The 25,134-nt window shown below is 44.8% G+C and overlaps 1 protein-coding gene across 3 annotated transcripts in view; it reads right to left on the reverse strand.

Annotated features, from left to right (window-relative positions):
- The window catches only part of LOC106583707 (integrin alpha-7), a 92,200-nt gene that overhangs the window by 38,998 nt on the left and 28,068 nt on the right, over positions 1-25,134 (reverse strand). For 2 of the 3 annotated variants that reach the window (XM_045705067.1, XM_045705069.1), the window contains exons 2-4: positions 4,711-4,918; positions 2,232-2,487; positions 1,115-1,246 (exon numbers count right to left, since the gene is read on the reverse strand). In XM_045705067.1, coding sequence (XP_045561023.1) covers positions 1,115-1,246; positions 2,232-2,487; positions 4,711-4,918 — 596 coding nt within the window. The remainder of the gene's footprint in view (positions 1-1,114; positions 1,247-2,231; positions 2,488-4,710; positions 4,919-25,134) is intronic. The other variant, XM_045705068.1, reaches the window with a different exon arrangement.

The raw sequence follows: 25,134 nt of genomic DNA on the forward strand, positions 1-25,134 counted from the left end.
TTTTTAACCAACTGCATGGCCTATGAAATAGACTGGCCCCAGACCTCTTTGTATTTTTTTTGCCAGAAATTTGCTACTAAAGTACACGTTTTATATATATGGTATAGTATATTTTATTATACTGTAATTACATTATTACAGGCAGATACACCAACAGGCCATGTCGACTGTGAGATAATAATATTCCTCTTAAGTAGCCTATTATTATACTGTAATATTTCTGACCCCACCAGTTATGAAAGGTCTTTATCTGTTGGTATCCACAGGGCACAGAGTCTCTCTGCGTGTCATTTATATCATGATTGGTCCATTCCTACAGTAGCTACTTGATGATTGGTCCATTCCTACAGTAGCTACTTCATGATTGGTCCATTCCTACAGTAGCTACTTCATGATTGGTCCATTCCTACAGTAGCTACTTCATGATTGGTTCATTCCTACAGTAGCTACTTCATGATTGGTCCATCCCTACAGTAGCTACTTCATGATTGGTTCATTCCTACAGTAGCTACTTCATGATTGGTCCATTCCTACAGTAGCTACTTCATGACTGGTCCATTCCTACAGTAGCTACTTCATGATTGGTCCATTCCTACAGTAGCTACTTCATGATTGGTCCATTCCTACAGTAGCTACTTCATGATTGGTCCATTCCTACAGTAGCTACTTCATGATTGGTCCATTCCTACAGTAGCTACTTCATGTGGGAAAGTATTCAGAATATTGAGGTGGAGCTGTCTGGATTCAGCTCTGGGGAATCACACTCATACACAAAGCAGGGTCAGGGATGGCCCATACAGACAGGAGAGAAACAGAGAAACAGTACAAGGGTGTGTCTGAAATGCCACCTTTTCTCTATGTAGTCCACTACTGGTCTGTACCGCACTGGTCTGGGCCTGTCTGCCTTTCTAGAGCCATGTTGGTAGCTACTCTGAGTCCTCTAGGTCTGCGATAGGTATTTATTTTGGGTAGAGTGTGTCGTCAGTTGTCATCCTTCCCTTGCCTTCTCTCCTGTCCTGTCCTATGCTGTGCTCAGTGATCTCTGGTGAGACAGTGCAGCAGGCAGACAGCTGTGTGAGAGGAGCAGGAGAGGGCTGGGCAGGGACGGTCCTACCCAGGTAACTATGGTAGGGAACAGGGATCAGCTGAGCATTCATTTGTTTCTCATCCGCCACTTCATAGGGCCCGTCGTCATAGAAACCCAGATCCAGTAAAGTCTGGTTTAGTAGCTGGACACGCATCTCTCCTGGAAGGAACAGAGTTAGAGACCGACAGACAGACAGACAGACAGACAGACAGACAGACAGACAGACAGACAGACAGACAGACAGACAGACAGACAGACAGACAGACAGACAGACAGACAGACAGACAGACAGACAGACAGACAGACAGACAGAAGCTTTCTCTCACTCTCTCTCTCTTTCTCCCTTTCTCTCTTTCTCACACACACACACACACACACACACACACACACACACACACACACACACACACACACACACACACACACACACACACACACACACTAGCACACACTCTCTCTCTCTCTATTGCCAAACACACACACTTTCATTTTCAAACACATACAAAACAGATATGTACAGGATAAAGTAAACCATCTCTAGGGTTCCATAGTAAAAATGTCAAGTACAATATCATGTAAATCGTGACTCCACCTAAGGCCTGTTTAATATATGAAAAAATGATCCATAATTCCAGCCATGTTGATCCCTGACATTAAATAATGACAGTTCCATCCATCAGCCCATTAACTACCTGCTGGGAATCAATCACTTGGATCGATCAGTATGACTGCTGGGGCCAGTCAGTAGGCTTATCAGTAGGCAATGATTTGGCCACTGAAATACATGTAATTTTTTGAAAACAGAATTGATGGCTTTTGGGTAGTTTTTTTCAGTACGCTTCTGCATCTAAGACAACTGTAAGGGAAAAACTGACTAAAAAGCTCCAATAATATATTTTCAGTCTAACTCCATCATTTTAGAAAGTGCCAAAAACTAGTTTTACGATACAATAAGTAAAGTAAAGGCATACTGTATAGTAGCGGAATCAACACAATAAGACGTGTATGAAAACATCTGACAACAAGCTTTGACTTAACTACCATTTGAAACACCTCAGCTGTCAGTCATCACTATTTAAGCTGTATTTAAACAGGTGTGTCTCAATGAGATAAAAACATTTTTTTTAAAGTTATGTCACTGTACCTTTCCAGTTATACGTTCCAGGAGCTCCGAACATGATAAATTGGTTGTCAGGTGTGAAGGCGGCAGACAGACCCTGCTGACAGAAGCCAAACTGTTCGTGTCCCTGGGATCGCCCCTCACAGAACTTCCACTCCCCTCCATCTAGGTCATCCCTCTCGGTCAGGTCCTCACTGAGCACGTAGCAACGCCCGATGGGATCCCGCGTCTCCAATGGCAGGCCCACGCGCTGACGCAGCTCGTACAGATGGGCACACGTCTGAAAAAAAGGGGCAGGAGAGGTATAGAGTAGTAGGTTCATTGAAGAGGTCCTACAGGTTTGGACAGAGGCGGCAGAGAAGCTAAGTAACTGGAATAGATGGTCTACTACACTACAGACATGCTAAACACAACTCGTACAGGTGGGCACAAGTTTGCTTCATTGAAGAGGCTCAACAGGTCTGGTTCATTGATGAGGTCCCACAGGTCTGGTTCATTGATGAGGTCCCACAGGTCTGGTTCATTGAAGACCTCCCACAGGTCTGATTCATTGAAGACCTCCCACAGGTCTGATTCATTGAATTGGTCCCACAGGTCTGATTCATTGAAGAGGTCCCACAGGTCTGATTCATTGAAGAGGTCCCACAGGTCTGGTTCATTGAATTGGTCCCACAGGTCTGGTTCATTGAATTGGTCCCACAGGTGTGGTTCATTGATGAGGTCCCACAGGTCTGATTCATTGAAGAGGTCCCACAGGTCTGATTCATTGAATTGGTCCCACAGGTCTGATTCATTGAATTGGTCCCACAGGTCTGGTTCATTGATGAGGTCCCACAGGTCTGGTTCATTGAAGAGGTCCCACAGGTCTGATTCATTGAATTAGTCCCACAGGTCTGATTCATTGAATTGGTCCCACAGGTCTGGTTCATTGATGAGTTCCCACAGGTCTGGTTCATTGAAGAGGTCCCACAGGTCTGATTCATTGAATTGGTCCCACAGGTCTGATTCATTGAATTGGTCCCACAGGTGTGGTTCATTGATGAGGTCCCACAGGTGTGGTTCATTGATGAGGTCCCACAGGTCTGATTCATTGAATTGGTCCCACAGGTCTGATTCATTGATGAGGTCCCACAGGTGTGGTTCATTGATGAGGTCCCACAGGTGTGGTTCATTGATGAGGTCCCACAGGTCTGGTTCATTGAATTGGTCCCACAGGTCTGATTCATTGAATTGGTCCCACAGGTCTGGTTCATTGAATTGGTCCCACAGGTCTGATTCATTGATGAGGTCCCACAGGTGTGGTTCATTGATGAGGTCCCACAGGTCTGGTTCATTGATGAGGTCCCACAGGTCTGGTTCATTGAAGACCTCCTACAGGTCTGGTTCATTGAAGACCTCCCACAGGTCTGGATCACTGAAGAGGTCCAACAGGTCTGGATCATTTAAAATATATATATATATTTAACTAGGCAAGTCAGTTAAGAACCAATTCTTATTTACAATGACAGCCTAGGAACAGTGGGTTAACTGCCTTGTTCAGGGGCAGAATGACAGATTTTTACCTTGTCAGTTTGGGGATTCAATCTAGCAACCTTTCGGTTACTGGCCCAACGCCCTAACCACTAGGCTACCTGTCGCCTCTTCATTGAAGAGGTCCCACAGCTCTGGTTCATTGAAGAGGTCTCACAGCTCTGGTTCATTGAAGAGGTCTCACAGCTCTGGTTCATTGAAGAGGTCCCACAGGTCTGAACAGAGGCAGGAGCAGTAGTAGTACCATCTCAGCATAACTGAGACAACTACAATAGATGGCTGGCTATTGTACAAACATGAATTCTTCCTAACTCAGTGTTTCCCAAACTCGGTCTTGGCTACCCCAGGGGTTTTTGGTTTTTGCCCTGGCACTACACAGCTGATTCAAATAATCAAAGCTTGACGATGAGTTGATTATTTGAATCAGTTGTGTAATGCAAGAGCAAATAAAACATGCACCTCTTGGGGTCTCTAGGACCAAGTTTGGAAAACGCTGTCCTAACCACTCAAACTGACCAGGGAAACCTCTGGACCCGAGCTACAGGCTCTAACTAGGGCCTGGAGTTGGTCAGGGAAACCTCTGGACCTGAGCTTCAGGCTCTAACTAGGGCCTGAAGTTGGTCAGGGAAACCTCTGGACCCGAGCTACAGGCTCTAACTAGGGCCTGGAGTTGGTCAGGGAAACCTCTGGACCCGAGCTTCAGGCTCTAACTAGGGCCTGGAGTTGGTCAGGGAAACCTCTGGACCCGAGCTACAGGCTCTAACTAGGGCCTGAAGTTGGTCAGGGAAACCTCTGGACCCGAGCTACAGGCTCTAACTAGGGCCTGAAGTTGGTCAGGGAAACCTCTGGACCCGAGCTACAGGCTCTAACTAGGGCCTGGAGTTGGTCAGGGAAACCTCTGGACCCGAGCTTCAGGCTCTAACTAGGGCCTGGAGTTGGTCAACCTCTGTGTAGTTGTGTATTGTGTACTAACCACCACCTTTCCTCCAATCCCCTGGCTCTTGACTGTTACTCCAAGCCACTGGTTGTCCTTGCTTTCCCAGTCGAGGTTTACGTCTCCATCGATGTCCACGCGCTCGCAGTCATACTCCTCGCCTGTGATTGGACAGCGGTACAGAGCGCCAGGGCGCTTCCTCTGCATCATGCCCAGTCCTCTGGCACGCGGCGCCCCCACCAGGATCCTGTTAGCAAGACACACAAACACACATGAATTTCTATGAAAATGGACAATAAAAGTATTGTAGCGTAGAAAATTGAATTATATTGTTTCATACTGTATGTGATTGTTTCAGGGAGTACCCATTTAAAAGGGTAATCAGTAGCTGCTGCATCCATTTTTGGACTTATAAATTAATTAATTGTTACATTTTCAATGCTTAGCAGGACAGAAAATGGTCCAATTCACATTGTTATCAAGAGAACAACCCTGGTCATCTCTCTGCCTCTGATCTGGCAGACTCACTAAACACAAATACTTCATTTGTAAATTATGTCTGAGAGTTGGTGTGTACCCCTGGCTATCCGTGAATTAAAAAAACAAGAAAAATGTTGCCATCTGGTTTGCATTATGTAAGTATTTTAAAATTATTCATACTTTTACTTTTACTTTTGATACTTAAGGATATTTTTAAACCAAATACTTTTATAATTTTACTCAAGTACTATTTTACTTGTTGACTTTCACTTTTACTTTTGTTATTTTCTATTAAGTTATCTTTCCTTTTATTGAAATATGACAGTTGCTTACTTTTTCCACCACTGTCTTTTAGGCCAGGAAAGCTTCCCCTACACACGACTTTTACTAGGAGCATAGTCTCTCATGACAGACTGATCGAAACACAAATGATTAAGTAGCTGGCCAGCACACTCAAGATTTGGTTCTGGGTTCTGGTGATACTGGTAACATACCTACAAGCTCATTAGTCACCCCCTGACCAGTAAACACTGTGGGCACCATACTGTAGTTATGGACTTTTATTGGTTCCTGGAGTTGTTTCTGGTCAGGTCACATGGTCAGAAAACAGGAAACCCTTTTGACCCTAGTGTCTAATGTTTTGGTTTGAAAAATGCATCTGGACACGGTACCAGCTTTTTTATTTCACCTGGCTGCCAATTTGAGGAGCCGCCTGAAGAGTGAGAGGAATGGCAGCTAGAGGAATCCAGCAGCGCTGAGGCAGAGGGCTCGTAGTGAGGACGACTGGCTACTATTCTGAACTCTGTGTGATCTTTCTGGTGCCCAGAGCTGCTGAGGCATCAGCCAAATGGATGTTACACAGACTGGACGAGGAGAAGTCCAGAGGCTATAAGACTCAGGCTGGTTCCCAGACTTGACCTCTACAAGATCATCAACAGACTACATCACCATCATCTACCATCCTCTGTCCAGCTCTCTCCACTCAAGCCATGAACTGACCCTCTCCATCTTCAGAGGATACAGATTTCAAAGACTTGGTCTTTATTGGTTGACCTGTCATGATATATTGCTTGTTAGTTTTTGAAGGGCTTTGAGATTCTATGAAACGTGATATAGAAATGTAATAAATAATTATTATTGTTACGTATGACCTGCTCTCCTGACCTAGTTAGTTTAGATGTTGTATATTTGACATGTTGTCAACAACAACCTCAGTTACTTTCAGTGAGGTCTATTCTTTGACACACAAAGCATCAATTGGAAAGTTACTGGAAGGTTGTATCTATCACTGATACTACTATGTGTTATCATGATTCCCTCCCCCTCCTATCTTTTGTAACGGTTGCATTTTCAGTGGCTCTGGCTTCTGCCTTATACGGGCTGGCTGGTCCAGGGGGCTGGCTGGTCCAGGGGGCTATTTAAAAACGCACCGTTGAACAACATTCCAACCAACCAATTCTCCCCCCCCCCGCCATCAGCCATCGCATGGCACAGGCCCGGAAGCTAGACACAGAGAGAGAGTGGGGGGAGCGGGAGAGAGAGAACAAGAGAGAAAGAGAGGAAGAATGAGAATCAAGAGAGGGAATTAGAAAGAGTAAGAGCAAAAGAGGGACAGAAGGAGAAAGAGAGAATAGAGAGAGAGAGAAAGAGAAAGAGTGCATGAGAGAGAGAGAGAGCGAGAGAGAGAAAAGGGGCATGTTCAGAATGAGACAATTCTTTGAAATGGCTATAAATATGGTCTAGCTGAGGGAAATGCTACTTAAGTAGCTAGATGTACCCAGGCTTTTCCAAAATTAGCTAGCTTCACATTCCAGCTCAGGATTCATCCGTACTACGGAGGTGGATATTGCTCGTCCGCCTGCCGTTAACTCTAGCAGGCTTGTAACTGAGCGTGCATGTCACACGTGGCTGGTCGAACGCCGAACTCTTCATTCAGACAACGTAGAACCATTAACCCAATGGAGAGTCAGAGACAGATTTACATTTGTACCGAAAGCAACATAAATTAAAAGCTTTCTTGCACATTTAGCAGGCTATGGCTGTCACGACTTCCGACGAAGTCGGCTCCTCTCCTTGTTCGGGCGGCGTTCGGCGATTGACGTCACCGGGCTTTCTAGCCATCGCCGCTCCATTTCTCAAATGTCCATTTGTTTTGTCTTGTTCCATTACACACCTGGTTTTCATTCCATAATCACACTGCATGTATTTAGTCCTCTGTTCCCCTCCATGTCTTTGTGTGTAATTGTTTATTGTTATGTGGATATTGTCAGGTGCCATACTTTTGTTATGTTCCGTGTTTTTGGCCTGTTTACTACATTCTGATCTCATGCACCTGACTTCGCCTCCGTACACACCCCTAACAATGGTGTGAAAGAGGCTTTTTGAAGTCGTCTTTCTTGTATTACCTATTGTTAATGGCGTCTTTGATGTGATTATCAATGCACGCAGTACCTTTTCCCCCACTCCTATGATCAAATAATTGTATAAAGTCAAACAAAAGTTTCACTGTGCATGAACTTTCAAATGCATCCTCATTACTAAATGTGTTATGTGATAAGTATTTTAATATGAGTATATTTTTACACATAAAAAACCCAACATTTTATTAATAAACTATTTGGTAAATATTGAACTGGTCACCTTCCTCAAATGAAGGGGATGATGACGCAATCTTTGCGAGACGGAGGGAATCTGATTTGATTGGTCCTCAACTCGTGACTGAGATGTTTTCATTCAGGATACGAGTTGGACTCAGAGCTGTCCAAAGTTGCCTTGCTAACTCTTCAAACCTGATTGGTAGTATAGGGCTTAGACAGCGGCCTGAAGGGGTTGAGCATGGTGAATTAGTAGCCTGTCAGTCGTCACTACCACACTAAAGCTGACGGCAGGTGTAGTGCTGTTGGATTAAGATACTGTATTTACAAGTGTAGAAATCACACACTGTGTGAACGAATGGCTAAGACAGTCATTCCTAGCCTGGAGTGACTCCGAACCACTCCTGAACTCTGTCTGTGCTTGAGCCAACTTCTCCGGTGTTCATTGTTATGTCATGACAGCAAATGAGGGGTAGTTAGCTAATACAGTACTAACAGTTCATTCAACCTGGCGACCAGGCTACAGTCACTCCTTGCCCTGAGACATGGCTGTATAGACTCCTATGGTGTTTAGAGAAGTCTACAGTCATGTCTCAGAGCAAAGATACTTTATTAAAGCCATGTGTAAAGAGGGAACAGGCTAGAGGGCTCCAGGCAGGGTAACAGTTGGTGTATCTAACCTGACTACAGGGTAAGAGTTGGTGTATCTAAACTGACTACAGGGTAAGAGTTGGTGTATCTAACCTGACTACAGTGTAACAGTTGGTGTATCTAACCTGACTACAGGGTAACAGTTGGTGTATATAACCTGACTACAGCTACAGGGTAACAGTAGGTGTATCTAACCTGACTACAGGGTAACAGTTGGTGTATCTAACCTGACTACAGGGTAAGAGTTGGTGTATCTAACCTGACTACAGTGTAACAGTTGGTGTATCTAACCTGACTACAGCTACAGGGTAACAGTTGGTGTATCTAACCTGACTACAGGGTAACAGTTGGTGTATCTAACCTGACTGCAGCTACAGGGTAACAGTTGGTGTATCTAACCTGACTGCAGGGTAACAGTTGGTGTATCTAACATGACTCCAGCTACAGGGTAACAGTTGGTGTATCTAACCTGACTGCAGGGTAACAGTTGGTGTATCTAACCTGACTACAGCTACAGGGTAACAGTTGGTGTATCTAACCTGACTACAGCTACAGGGTAACAGTTGGTGTATCTAACCTGACTACAGGGTAACAGTTGGTGTATCTAACCTGACTACAGGGTAACAGTTGGTGTATCTAACCTGACTACACGGTAACAGTTGGTGTATCTAACCTGACTGCAGCTACAGGGTAACAGTTGTTGTATGTAACCTGACTGCAGGGTAACAGTTGGTGTATATAACCTGACTGCAGCTACAAGGTAACAGTTGGTGTATCTAACCTGACTACAGGGTAACAGTTGGTGTATCTAACCTGACTACAGCTACAGGGTAACAGTTGGTGTATCTAACCTGACTACAGCTACAGGGTAACAGTTGGTGTATCTAACCTGACTACAGGGTAACAGTTGGTGTATCTAACCTGACTGCAGGGTAACAGTTGGTGTATATAACCTGACTACAGGGTAACAGTTGGTGTATATAACCTGACTACAGCTACAGGGTAACAGTAGGTGTATCTAACCTGACTGCAGGGTAACAGTTGGTGTATCTAACCTGACTACAGGGTAACAGTTGGTGTATCTAACCTGACTGCAGGGTAACAGTTGGTGTATCTAACCTGACTACAGGGTAACAGTTGGTGTATCTAACCTGACTACAAGGTAACAGTTGGTGTATCTAACCTGACTACAGGGTAACAGTTGGTGTATCTAACCTGACTACAGCTACAGGGTAACAGTTGGTGTACCTAACCTGACTACAGGGTAACAGTTGGTGTATCTAACCTGGCTACAGGGTAACAGTTGGTGTATCTAACCTGACTACAGGGTAACAGTTGGTGTATCTAACCTGACTACAGGGTAACAGTTGGTGTATCTAACCTGACTACAGCTACAGAGAACAGTTGGTGTATCTAACCTGACTACAGGGTAACAGTTGGTGTATCTAACCTGACTGCAGGGTAACAGTTGGTGTATCTAACCTGACTGCAGCTACAGGGTAACAGTTGGTGTATCTAACCTGACTGCAGGGTAACAGTTCTTGTATATAACCTGACTGCAGCTACAGGGTAACAGTTGGTGTATCTAACCTGACTGCAGGGTAACAGTTGGTGTATCTAACCTGACTGCAGCTACAGGGTAACAGTTGGTGTATCTAACCTGACCGCAGGTTAACAGTTGGTGTATCTAACCTGACTACAGGGTAACAGTTGGTGTATCTAACCTGACTACAACTACAGGGTAACAGTTGGTGTATCTAACCTGACTGCAGCTACAGGGTAACAGTTGGTGTATCTAACCTGACTACAGGGTAACAGTTGGTGTATCTAACCTGACTACAGGGTAACAGTTGGTATATCTAACCTGACTACAGGGTAACAGTTGGTGTATCTAACCTGACTACAGCTACAGGGTAACAGTTGGTGTATCTAATCTTACTGCAGGGTAACAGTTGGTGTATCTAACCTGACTACAGGGTAACAGTTGGTGTATCTAACCTGACTACAGGGTAACAGTTGGTGTATCTAACCTGACTACAGGGTAACAGTTGGTGTATCTAACCTGACTACAGGGTAACAGTTGGTGTATCTAACCTGACTACAGGGTAACAGTTGGTGTATCTAACCTGACTACAGGGTAACAGTTGGTGTATCTAACCTGACTACAGGGTAACAGTTGGTGTATCTAACCTGACTACAGGGTAACAGTTGGTGTATCTAACCTGACTGCAGCTACAGGGTAACAGTTGGTGTATCTAACCTGACTGCAGGGTAACAGTTGGTGTATCTAACGTGACTGCAGGGTAACAGTTGGTGTATATAACCTGACTACAGGGTTACACTTGGTGTATCTAACCTGACTGCAGCTACAGGGTAACAGTTGGTGTATCTAACCTGACTACAGCTACAGGGTAACAGTTGGTGTATCTAACCTGACTACAGGGTAACAGTTGATGTGTCTAACCTGACTACAGCTACAGGGTAACAGTTGGTGTATCTAACCTGACTACAGGGTAACAGTTGGTGTATCTAACCTGACTACAGGGTAACAGTTGGTGTGTCTAACCTGACTACAGCTACAGGGGTAACAGTTGGTGTATCTAACCTGACTACAGCTACAGGGTAACAGTTGGTGTATCTAACCTGACTCCAGCTACAGGGTAACAGTTGGTGTATCTAACCTGACTGCAGGGTAACAGTTGGTGTATCTAACCTGACTACAGGGTAACAGTTGGTGTATCTAACCTGACAGCAGCTACAGGGTAACAGTTGGTGTATCTAACCTGACTACAGGGTAACAGTTGGTGTATCTAACCTGACTGCAGCTACAGGGTAACAGTTGGTGTATCTAACCTGACGCGCTACAGGGTAACAGTTGGTGTATCTAACCTGACTACAGGGTAACAGTTGGTGTATCTAACCTGACTGCAGGGTAACAGTTGGTGTATCTAACCTGCCAGCAGCTACAGGGTAACAGTTGGTGTATCTAACCTGACTACAGGGTAACAGTTGGTGTATCTAACCTGACTGCAGCTACAGGGTAACAGTTGGTGTATCTAACCTGACTACAGGGTAACAGTTGGTGTATCTAACCTGACTGCAGGGTAACAGTTGGTGTATATAACCTGACTACAGGGTTACAGTTGGTGTATCTAACCTGACTACCGGGTAACAGTTGGTGTAGATAACCTGACTACAGCTACAGGGTAACAGTTGGTGTATCTAACCTGACTACAGCTACAGGGTAACAGTTGGTGTATCTAACCTGACTACAGGGCAACAGTTGGTGTATCTAACCTGACTACAGGGTAACAGTTGGTGTATCTAACCTGACTGCAGCTACAGGGTAACAGTTGGTGTATCTAACCTGCCAGCAGCTACAGGGTAACAGTTGGTGTATCTAACCTGACTACAGGGTAACAGTTGGTGTATCTAACCTGACTGCAGCTACAGGGTAACAGTTGGTGTATCTAACCTGACTACAGGGTAACAGTTGGTGTATCTAACCTGACTACAGGGTAACAGTTGGTGTATCTAACCTGACTGCAGGGTAACAGTTGGTGTATCTAACCTGCCAGCAGCTACAGGGTAACAGTTGGTGTATCTAACCTGACTACAGGGTAACAGTTGGTGTATCTAACCTGACTGCAGCTACAGGGTAACAGTTGGTGTATCTAACCTGACTACAGGGTAACAGTTGGTGTATCTAACCTGACTGCAGGGTAACAGTTGGTGTATATAACCTGACTACAGGGTTACAGTTGGTGTATCTAACCTGACTACCGGGTAACAGTTGGTGTAGATAACCTGACTACAGCTACAGGGTAACAGTTGGTGTATCTAACCTGACTACAGCTACAGGGTAACAGTTGGTGTATCTAACCTGACTACAGGGCAACAGTTGGTGTATCTAACCTGACTACAGGGTAACAGTTGGTGTATCTAACCTGACTACAGGGTAACAGTTGGTGTATCTAACCTGACTGCAGCTACAGGGTAACAGTTGGTGTATCTAACCTGCCAGCAGCTACAGGGTAACAGTTGGTGTATCTAACCTGACTACAGGGTAACAGTTGGTGTATCTAACCTGACTGCAGCTACAGGGTAACAGTTGGTGTATCTAACCTGACTACAGGGTAAGAGTTGGTGTATTTAAACTGACTACAGGGTAAGAGTTGGTGTATCTAACCTGACTACAGTGTAACAGTTGGTGTATCTAACCTGACTACAGGGTAACAGTTGGTGTATATAACCTGACTACAGCTACAGGGTAACAGTAGGTGTATCTAACCTGACTACAGGGTAACAGTTGGTGTATCTAACCTGACTACAGGGTAAGAGTTGGTGTATCTAACCTGACTACAGTGTAACAGTTGGTGTATCTAACCTGACTACAGCTACAGGGTAACAGTTGGTGTATCTAACCTGACTACAGGGTAACAGTTGGTGTATCTAACCTGACTGCAGCTACAGGGTAACAGTTGGTGTATCTAACCTGACTGCAGGGTAACAGTTGGTGTATCTAACCTGACTACAGCTACAGGGTAACAGTTGGTGTATCTAACCTGACTGCAGGGTAACAGTTGGTGTATCTAACCTGACTACAGCTACAGGGTAACAGTTGGTGTATCTAACCTGACTACAGCTACAGGGTAACAGTTGGTGTATCTAACCTGACTACAGGGTAACAGTTGGTGTATCTAACCTGACTACAGGGTAACAGTTGGTGTATCTAACCTGACTACACGGTAACAGTTGGTGTATCTAACCTGACTGCAGCTACAGGGTAACAGTTGTTGTATGTAACCTGACTGCAGGGTAACAGTTGGTGTATATAACCTGACTGCAGCTACAAGGTAACAGTTGGTGTATCTAACCTGACTACAGGGTAACAGTTGGTGTATCTAACCTGACTACAGCTACAGGGTAACAGTTGGTGTATCTAACCTGACTACAGCTACAGGGTAACAGTTGGTGTATCTAACCTGACTACAGGGTAACAGTTGGTGTATCTAACCTGACTGCAGGGTAACAGTTGGTGTATATAACCTGACTACAGGGTAACAGTTGGTGTATATAACCTGACTACAGCTACAGGGTAACAGTAGGTGTATCTAACCTGACTGCAGGGTAACAGTTGGTGTATCTAACCTGACTACAGGGTAACAGTTGGTGTATCTAACCTGACTGCAGGGTAACAGTTGGTGTATCTAACCTGACTACAGGGTAACAGTTGGTGTATCTAACCTGACTACAAGGTAACAGTTGGTGTATCTAACCTGACTACAGGGTAACAGTTGGTGTATCTAACCTGACTACAGCTACAGGGTAACAGTTGGTGTACCTAACCTGACTACAGGGTAACAGTTGGTGTATCTAACCTGGCTACAGGGTAACAGTTGGTGTATCTAACCTGACTACAGGGTAACAGTTGGTGTATCTAACCTGACTACAGGGTAACAGTTGGTGTATCTAACCTGACTACAGCTACAGAGAACAGTTGGTGTATCTAACCTGACTACAGGGTAACAGTTGGTGTATCTAACCTGACTGCAGGGTAACAGTTGGTGTATATAACCTGACTGCAGCTACAGGGTAACAGTTGGTGTATATAACCTGACTGCAGGGTAACAGTTGGTGTATCTAACCTGACTGCAGCTACAGGGTAACAGTTGGTGTATCTAACCTGACTGCAGGGTAACAGTTCTTGTATATAACCTGACTGCAGCTACAGGGTAACAGTTGGTGTATCTAACCTGACTGCAGGGTAACAGTTGGTGTATCTAACCTGACTGCAGCTACAGGGTAACAGTTGGTGTATCTAACCTGACCGCAGGTTAACAGTTGGTGTATCTAACCTGACTACAGGGTAACAGTTGGTGTATCTAACCTGACTGCAGCTACAGGGTAACAGTTGGTGTATCTAACCTGACTGCAGGGTAACAGTTGGTGTATCTAACGTGACTGCAGGGTAACAGTTGGTGTATATAACCTGACTACAGGGTTACACTTGGTGTATCTAACCTGACTGCAGCTACAGGGTAACAGTTGGTGTATCTAACCTGACTACAGCTACAGGGTAACAGTTGGTGTATCTAACCTGACTACAGGGTAACAGTTGATGTGTCTAACCTGACTACAGCTACAGGGTAACAGTTGGTGTATCTAACCTGACTACAGGGTAACAGTTGGTGTATCTAACCTGACTACAGGGTAACAGTTGGTGTGTCTAACCTGACTACAGCTACAGGGTAACAGTTGGTGTATCTAACCTGACTACAGCTACAGGGTAACAGTTGGTGTATCTAACCTGACTCCAGCTACAGGGTAACAGTTGGTGTATCTAACCTGACTGCAGGGTAACAGTTGGTGTATCTAACCTGACTACAGGGTAACAGTTGGTGTATCTAACCTGCCAGCAGCTACAGGGTAACAGTTGGTGTATCTAACCTGACTACAGGGTAACAGTTGGTGTATCTAACCTGACTGCAGCTACAGGGTAACAGTTGGTGTATCTAACCTGACTACAGGGTAACAGTTGGTGTATCTAACCTGACTACAGGGTAACAGTTGGTGTATCTAACCTGACTGCAGGGTAACAGTTGGTGTATCTAACCTGCCAGCAGCTACAGGGTAACAGTTGGTGTATCTAACCTGACTACAGGGTAACAGTTGGTGTATCTAACCTGACTGCAGCTACAGGGTAACAGTTGGTGTATCTAACCTGACTACAGGGTAACAGTTGGTGTATCTAACCTGACTGCAGGGTAACAGTTGGTGTATATAACCTGACTACAGGGTTACAGTTGGTGTATCTAACCTGACTACCGGGTAACAGTTGGTGTAGATAACCTGACTACAGCTACAGGGTAACAGTTGGTGTATCTAACCTGACTACAGCTACAGGGTAACAGTTGGTGTATCTAACCTGACTACAGGGCAACAGTTGGTGTATCTAACCTGACTACAGGGTAACAGTTGGTGTATCTAACCTGACTGCAGCTACAGGGTAACAGTTGGTGTATCTAACCTGCCAGCAGCTACAGGGTAACAGTTGGTGTATCTAACCTGACTACAGGGTAACAGTTGGTGTATCTAACCTGACTGCAGCTACAGGGTAACAGTTGGTGTATCTAACCTGACTACAGGGTAACAGTTGATGTATCTAACCTGACTACAGGGTAACAGTTGGTGTATCTAACCTGACTGCAGGGTAACAGTTGGTGTATCTAACCTGCCAGCAGCTACAGGGTAACAGTTGGTGTATCTAACCTGACTACAGGGTAACAGTTGGTGTATCTAACCTGACTGCAGCTACAGGGTAACAGTTGGTGTATCTAACCTGACTACAGGGTAACAGTTGGTGTATCTAACCTGACTGCAGGGTAACAGTTGGTGTATATAACCTGACTACAGGGTTACAGTTGGTGTATCTAACCTGACTACCGGGTAACAGTTGGTGTAGATAACCTGACTACAGCTACAGGGTAACAGTTGGTGTATCTAACCTGACTACAGCTACAGGGTAACAGTTGGTGTATCTAACCTGACTACAGGGCAACAGTTGGTGTATCTAACCTGACTACAGGGTAACAGTTGGTGTATCTAACCTGACTACAGGGTAACAGTTGGTGTATCTAACCTGACTGCAGCTACAGGGTAACAGTTGGTGTATCTAACCTGCCAGCAGCTACAGGGTAACAGTTGGTGTATCTAACCTGACTACAGGGTAACAGTTGGTGTATCTAACCTGACTGCAGCTACAGGGTAACAGTTGGTGTATCTAACCTGACTACAGGGTAAGAGTTGGTGTATTTAAACTGACTACAGGGTAAGAGTTGGTGTATCTAACCTGACTACAGTGTAACAGTTGGTGTATCTAACCTGACTACAGGGTAACAGTTGGTGTATATAACCTGACTACAGCTACAGGGTAACAGTAGGTGTATCTAACCTGACTACAGGGTAACAGTTGGTGTATCTAACCTGACTACAGGGTAAGAGTTGATGTATCTAACCTGACTACAGTGTAACAGTTGGTGTATCTAACCTGACTACAGCTACAGGGTAACAGTTGGTGTATCTAACCTGACTACAGGGTAACAGTTGGTGTATCTAACCTGACTGCAGCTACAGGGTAACAGTTGGTGTATCTAACCTGACTGCAGGGTAACAGTTGGTGTATCTAACCTGACTACAGCTACAGGGGTAACAGTTGGTGTATCTAACCTGACTGCAGGGTAACAGTTGGTGTATCTAACCTGACTACAGCTACAGGGTAACAGTTGGTGTATCTAACCTGACTACAGCTACAGGGTAACAGTTGGTGTATCTAACCTGACTACAGGGTAACAGTTGGTGTATCTAACCTGACTACAGGGTAACAGTTGGTGTATCTAACCTGACTACACGGTAACAGTTGGTGTATCTAACCTGACTGCAGCTACAGGGTAACAGTTGTTGTATGTAACCTGACTGCAGGGTAACAGTTGGTGTATATAACCTGACTGCAGCTACAAGGTAACAGTTGGTGTATCTAACCTGACTACAGGGTAACAGTTGGTGTATCTAACCTGACTACAGCTACAGGGTAACAGTTGGTGTATCTAACCTGACTACAGCTACAGGGTAACAGTTGGTGTATCTAACCTGACTACAGGGTAACAGTTGGTGTATCTAACCTGACTGCAGGGTAACAGTTGGTGTATATAACCTGACTACAGGGTAACAGTTGGTGTATATAACCTGACTACAGCTACAGGGTAACAGTAGGTGTATCTAACCTGACTGCAGGGTAACAGTTGGTGTATCTAACCTGACTACAGGGTAACAGTTGGTGTATCTAACCTGACTGCAGGGTAACAGTTGGTGTATCTAACCTGACTACAGGGTAACAGTTGGTGTATCTAACCTGACTACAAGGTAACAGTTGGTGTATCTAACCTGACTACAGGGTAACAGTTGGTGTATCTAACCTGACTACAGCTACAGGGTAACAGTTGGTGTACCTAACCTGACTACAGGGTAACAGTTGGTGTATCTAACCTGGCTACAGGGTAACAGTTGGTGTATCTAACCTGACTACAGGGTAACAGTTGGTGTATCTAACCTGACTACAGGGTAACAGTTGGTGTATCTAACCTGACTACAGCTACAGAGAACAGTTGGTGTATCTAACCTGACTACAGGGTAACAGTTGGTGTATCTAACCTGACTGCAGGGTAACAGTTGGTGTATATAACCTGACTGCAGCTACAGGGTAACAGTTGGTGTATATAACCTGACTGCAGGGTAACAGTTGGTGTATCTAACCTGACTGCAGCTACAGGGTAACAGTTGGTGTATCTAACCTGACTGCAGGGTAACAGTTCTTGTATATAACCTGACTGCAGCTACAGGGTAACAGTTGGTGTATCTAACCTGACTGCAGGGTAACAGTTGGTGTATCTAACCTGACTGCAGCTACAGGGTAACAGTTGGTGTATCTAACCTGACCGCAGGTTAACAGTTGGTGTATCTAACCTGACTACAGGGTAACAGTTGGTGTATCTAACCTGACTACAACTACAGGGTAACAGTTGGTGTATCTAACCTGACTGCAGCTACAGGGTAACAGTTGGTGTATCTAACCTGACTACAGGGTAACAGTTGGTGTATCTAACCTGACTACAGGGTAACAGTTGGTATATCTAACCTGACTACAGGGTAACAGTTGGTGTATCTAACCTGACTACAGCTACAGGGTAACAGTTGGTGTATCTAATCTTACTGCAGGGTAACAGTTGGTGTATCTAACCTGACTACAGGGTAACAGTTGGTGTATCTAACCTGACTACAGGGTAACAGTTGGTGTATCTAACCTGACTACAGGGTAACAGTTGGTGTATCTAACCTGACTACAGGGTAACAGTTGGTGTATCTAACCTGACTACAGGGTAACAGTTGGTGTATCTAACCTGACTGCAGCTACAGGGTAACAGTTGGTGTATCTAACCTGACTGCAGGGTAACAGTTGGTGTATCTAACGTGACTGCAGGGTAACAGTTGGTGTATATAACCTGACTACAGGGTTACACTTGGTGTATCTAACCTGACTGCAGCTACAGGGTAACAGTTGGTGTATCTAACCTGACTACAGCTACAGGGTAACAGTTGGTGTATCTAACCTGACTACAGGGTAACAGTTGATGTGTCTAACCTGACTACAGCTACAGGGTAACAGTTGGTGTATCTAACCTGACTACAGGGTAACAGTTGGTGTATCTAACCTGACTACAGGGTAACAGTTGGTGTATCTAACCTGACTACAGCTACAGGGTAACAGTTGGTGTACCTAACCTGACTACAGGGTAACAGTTGGTGTATCTAACCTGGCTACAGGGTAACAGTTGGTGTATCTAACCTGACTACAGGGTAACAGTTGGTGTATCTAACCTGACTACAGGGTAACAGTTGGTGTATCTAACCTGACTACAGCTACAGAGAACAGTTGGTGTATCTAACCTGACTACAGGGTAACAGTTGGTGTATCTAACCTGACTGCAGGGTAACAGTTGGTGTATATAACCTGACTGCAGCTACAGGGTAACAGTTGGTGTATATAACCTGACTGCAGGGTAACAGTTGGTGTATCTAACCTGACTGCAGCTACAGGGTAACAGTTGGTGTATCTAACCTGACTGCAGGGTAACAGTTCTTGTATATAACCTGACTGCAGCTACAGGGTAACAGTTGGTGTATCTAACCTGACTGCAGGGTAACAGTTGGTGTATCTAACCTGACTGCAGCTACAGGGTAACAGTTGGTGTATCTAACCTGACCGCAGGTTAACAGTTGGTGTATCTAACCTGACTACAGGGTAACAGTTGGTGTATCTAACCTGACTACAACTACAGGGTAACAGTTGGTGTATCTAACCTGACTGCAGCTACAGGGTAACAGTTGGTGTATCTAACCTGACTACAGGGTAACAGTTGGTGTATCTAACCTGACTACAGGGTAACAGTTGGTATATCTAACCTGACTACAGGGTAACAGTTGGTGTATCTAACCTGACTACAGCTACAGGGTAACAGTTGGTGTATCTAATCTTACTGCAGGGTAACAGTTGGTGTATCTAACCTGACTACAGGGTAACAGTTGGTGTATCTAACCTGACTACAGGGTAACAGTTGGTGTATCTAACCTGACTACAGGGTAACAGTTGGTGTATCTAACCTGACTACAGGGTAACAGTTGGTGTATCTAACCTGACTACAGGGTAACAGTTGGTGTATCTAACCTGACTGCAGCTACAGGGTAACAGTTGGTGTATCTAACCTGACTGCAGGGTAACAGTTGGTGTATCTAACGTGACTGCAGGGTAACAGTTGGTGTATATAACCTGACTACAGGGTTACACTTGGTGTATCTAACCTGACTGCAGCTACAGGGTAACAGTTGGTGTATCTAACCTGACTACAGCTACAGGGTAACAGTTGGTGTATCTAACCTGACTACAGGGTAACAGTTGATGTGTCTAACCTGACTACAGCTACAGGGTAACAGTTGGTGTATCTAACCTGACTACAGGGTAACAGTTGGTGTATCTAACCTGACTACAGGGTAACAGTTGGTGTGTCTAACCTGACTACAGCTACAGGGTAACAGTTGGTGTATCTAACCTGACTACAGCTACAGGGTAACAGTTGGTGTATCTAACCTGACTCCAGCTACAGGGTAACAGTTGGTGTATCTAACCTGACTGCAGGGTAACAGTTGGTGTATCTAACCTGACTACAGGGTAACAGTTGGTGTATCTAACCTGCCAGCAGCTACAGGGTAACAGTTGGTGTATCTAACCTGACTACAGGGTAACAGTTGGTGTATCTAACCTGACTGCAGCTACAGGGTAACAGTTGGTGTATCTAACCTGACTACAGGGTAACAGTTGGTGTATCTAACCTGACTACAGGGTAACAGTTGGTGTATCTAACCTGACTGCAGGGTAACAGTTGGTGTATCTAACCTGCCAGCAGCTACAGGGTAACAGTTGGTGTATCTAACCTGACTACAGGGTAACAGTTGGTGTATCTAACCTGACTGCAGCTACAGGGTAACAGTTGGTGTATCTAACCTGACTACAGGGTAACAGTTGGTGTATCTAACCTGACTGCAGGGTAACAGTTGGTGTATATAACCTGACTACAGGGTTACAGTTGGTGTATCTAACCTGACTACCGGGTAACAGTTGGTGTAGATAACCTGACTACAGCTACAGGGTAACAGTTGGTGTATCTAACCTGACTACAGCTACAGGGTAACAGTTGGTGTATCTAACCTGACTACAGGGCAACAGTTGGTGTATCTAACCTGACTACAGGGTAACAGTTGGTGTATCTAACCTGACTACAGGGTAACAGTTGGTGTATCTAACCTGACTGCAGCTACAGGGTAACAGTTGGTGTATCTAACCTGCCAGCAGCTACAGGGTAACAGTTGGTGTATCTAACCTGACTACAGGGTAACAGTTGGTGTATCTAACCTGACTGCAGCTACAGGGTAACAGTTGGTGTATCTAACCTGACTGCAGGGTAACAGTTGGTGTATCTAACCTGACTACAGGGTAACAGTTGGTGTATCTAACCTGCCAGCAGCTACAGGGTAACAGTTGGTGTATCTAACCTGACTACAGGGTAACAGTTGGTGTATCTAACCTGACTGCAGCTACAGGGTAACAGTTGGTGTATCTAACCTGACTACAGGGTAACAGTTGGTGTATCTAACCTGACTACAGGGTAACAGTTGGTGTATCTAACCTGACTGCAGGGTAACAGTTGGTGTATCTAACCTGCCAGCAGCTACAGGGTAACAGTTGGTGTATCTAACCTGACTACAGGGTAACAGTTGGTGTATCTAACCTGACTGCAGCTACAGGGTAACAGTTGGTGTATCTAACCTGACTACAGGGTAACAGTTGGTGTATCTAACCTGACTGCAGGGTAACAGTTGGTGTATATAACCTGACTACAGGGTTACAGTTGGTGTATCTAACCTGACTACCGGGTAACAGTTGGTGTAGATAACCTGACTACAGCTACAGGGTAACAGTTGGTGTATCTAACCTGACTACAGCTACAGGGTAACAGTTGGTGTATCTAACCTGACTACAGGGCAACAGTTGGTGTATCTAACCTGACTACAGGGTAACAGTTGGTGTATCTAACCTGACTGCAGCTACAGGGTAACAGTTGGTGTATCTAACCTGCCAGCAGCTACAGGGTAACAGTTGGTGTATCTAACCTGACTACAGGGTAACAGTTGGTGTATCTAACCTGACTGCAGCTACAGGGTAACAGTTGGTGTATCTAACCTGACTACAGGGTAACAGTTGATGTATCTAACCTGACTACAGGGTAACAGTTGGTGTATCTAACCTGACTGCAGGGTAACAGTTGGTGTATCTAACCTGCCAGCAGCTACAGGGTAACAGTTGGTGTATCTAACCTGACTACAGGGTAACAGTTGGTGTATCTAACCTGACTGCAGCTACAGGGTAACAGTTGGTGTATCTAACCTGACTACAGGGTAACAGTTGGTGTATCTAACCTGACTGCAGGGTAACAGTTGGTGTATATAACCTGACTACAGGGTTACAGTTGGTGTATCTAACCTGACTACCGGGTAACAGTTGGTGTAGATAACCTGACTACAGCTACAGGGTAACAGTTGGTGTATCTAACCTGACTACAGCTACAGGGTAACAGTTGGTGTATCTAACCTGACTACAGGGCAACAGTTGGTGTATCTAACCTGACTACAGGGTAACAGTTGGTGTATCTAACCTGACTACAGGGTAACAGTTGGTGTATCTAACCTGACTGCAGCTACAGGGTAACAGTTGGTGTATCTAACCTGCCAGCAGCTACAGGGTAACAGTTGGTGTATCTAACCTGACTACAGGGTAACAGTTGGTGTATCTAACCTGACTGCAGCTACAGGGTAACAGTTGGTGTATCTAACCTGACTACAGGGTAAGAGTTGGTGTATCTAAACTGACTACAGGGTAAGAGTTGGTGTATCTAACCTGACTACAGTGTAACAGTTGGTGTATCTAACCTGACTACAGGGTAACAGTTGGTGTATATAACCTGACTACAGCTACAGGGTAACAGTAGGTGTATCTAACCTGACTACAGGGTAACAGTTGGTGTATCTAACCTGACTACAGGGTAAGAGTTGGTGTATCTAACCTGACTACAGTGTAACAGTTGGTGTATCTAACCTGACTACAGCTACAGGGTAACAGTTGGTGTATCTAACCTGACTACAGGGTAACAGTTGGTGTATCTAACCTGACTGCAGCTACAGGGTAACAGTTGGTGTATCTAACCTGACTGCAGGGTAACAGTTGGTGTATCTAACCTGACTACAGCTACAGGGTAACAGTTGGTGTATCTAACCTGACTGCAGGGTAACAGTTGGTGTATCTAACCTGACTACAGCTACAGGGTAACAGTTGGTGTATCTAACCTGACTACAGCTACAGGGTAACAGTTGGTGTATCTAACCTGACTACAGGGTAACAGTTGGTGTATCTAACCTGACTACAGGGTAACAGTTGGTGTATCTAACCTGACTACACGGTAACAGTTGGTGTATCTAACCTGACTGCAGCTACAGGGTAACAGTTGTTGTATGTAACCTGACTGCAGGGTAACAGTTGGTGTATATAACCTGACTGCAGCTACAAGGTAACAGTTGGTGTATCTAACCTGACTACAGGGTAACAGTTGGTGTATCTAACCTGACTACAGCTACAGGGTAACAGTTGGTGTATCTAACCTGACTACAGCTACAGGGTAACAGTTGGTGTATCTAACCTGACTACAGGGTAACAGTTGGTGTATCTAACCTGACTGCAGGGTAACAGTTGGTGTATATAACCTGACTACAGGGTAACAGTTGGTGTATATAACCTGACTACAGCTACAGGGTAACAGTAGGTGTATCTAACCTGACTGCAGGGTAACAGTTGGTGTATCTAACCTGACTACAGGGTAACAGTTGGTGTATCTAACCTGACTGCAGGGTAACAGTTGGTGTATCTAACCTGACTACAGGGTAACAGTTGGTGTATCTAACCTGACTACAAGGTAACAGTTGGTGTATCTAACCTGACTACAGGGTAACAGTTGGTGTATCTAACCTGACTACAGCTACAGGGTAACAGTTGGTGTACCTAACCTGACTACAGGGTAACAGTTGGTGTATCTAACCTGGCTACAGGGTAACAGTTGGTGTATCTAACCTGACTACAGGGTAACAGTTGGTGTATCTAACCTGACTACAGGGTAAAAGTTGGTGTATCTAACCTGACTACAGCTACAGAGAACAGTTGGTGTATCTAACCTGACTACAGGGTAACAGTTGGTGTATCTAACCTGACTGCAGGGTAACAGTTGGTGTATATAACCTGACTGCAGCTACAGGGTAACAGTTGGTGTATATAACCTGACTGCAGGGTAACAGTTGGTGTATCTAACCTGACTGCAGCTACAGGGTAACAGTTGGTGTATCTAACCTGACTGCAGGGTAACAGTTCTTGTATATAACCTGACTGCAGCTACAGGGTAACAGTTGGTGTATCTAACCTGACTGCAGGGTAACAGTTGGTGTATCTAACCTGACTGCAGCTACAGGGTAACAGTTGGTGTATCTAACCTGACCGCAGGTTAACAGTTGGTGTATCTAACCTGACTACAGGGTAACAGTTGGTGTATCTAACCTGACTACAACTACAGGGTAACAGTTGGTGTATCTAACCTGACTGCAGCTACAGGGTAACAGTTGGTGTATCTAACCTGACTACAGGGTAACAGTTGGTGTATCTAACCTGACTACAGGGTAACAGTTGGTATATCTAACCTGACTACAGGGTAACAGTTGGTGTATCTAACCTGACTACAGCTACAGGGTAACAGTTGGTGTATCTAATCTTACTGCAGGGTAACAGTTGGTGTATCTAACCTGACTACAGGGTAACAGTTGGTGTATCTAACCTGACTACAGGGTAACAGTTGGTGTATCTAACCTGACTACAGGGTAACAGTTGGTGTATCTAACCTGACTACAGGGTAACAGTTGGTGTATCTAACCTGACTACAGGGTAACAGTTGGTGTATCTAACCTGACTACAGGGTAACAGTTGGTGTATCTAACCTGACTACAGGGTAACAGTTGGTGTATCTAACCTGACTACAGGGTAACAGTTGGTGTATCTAACCTGACTGCAGCTACAGGGTAACAGTTGGTGTATCTAACCTGACTACAGGGTAACAGTTGGTGTATATAACCTGACTACAGGGTTACACTTGGTGTATCTAACCTGACTGCAGCTACAGGGTAACAGTTGGTGTATCTAACCTGACTACAGCTACAGGGTAACAGTTGGTGTATCTAACCTGACTCCAGCTACAGGGTAACAGTTGGTGTATCTAACCTGACTGCAGGGTAACAGTTGGTGTATCTAACCTGACTACAGGGTAACAGTTGGTGTATCTAACCTGCCAGCAGCTACAGGGTAACAGTTGGTGTATCTAACCTGACTACAGGGTAACAGTTGGTGTATCTAACCTGACTGCAGCTACAGGGTAACAGTTGGTGTATCTAACCTGACTACAGGGTAACAGTTGGTGTATCTAACCTGACTACAGGGTAACAGTTGGTGTATCTAACCTGACTGCAGGGTAACAGTTGG

Source organism: Salmo salar, chromosome ssa22, assembly GCF_905237065.1.
Source record: "Salmo salar chromosome ssa22, Ssal_v3.1, whole genome shotgun sequence".
Taxonomy (NCBI): Eukaryota; Metazoa; Chordata; class Actinopteri; order Salmoniformes; family Salmonidae; genus Salmo; species Salmo salar.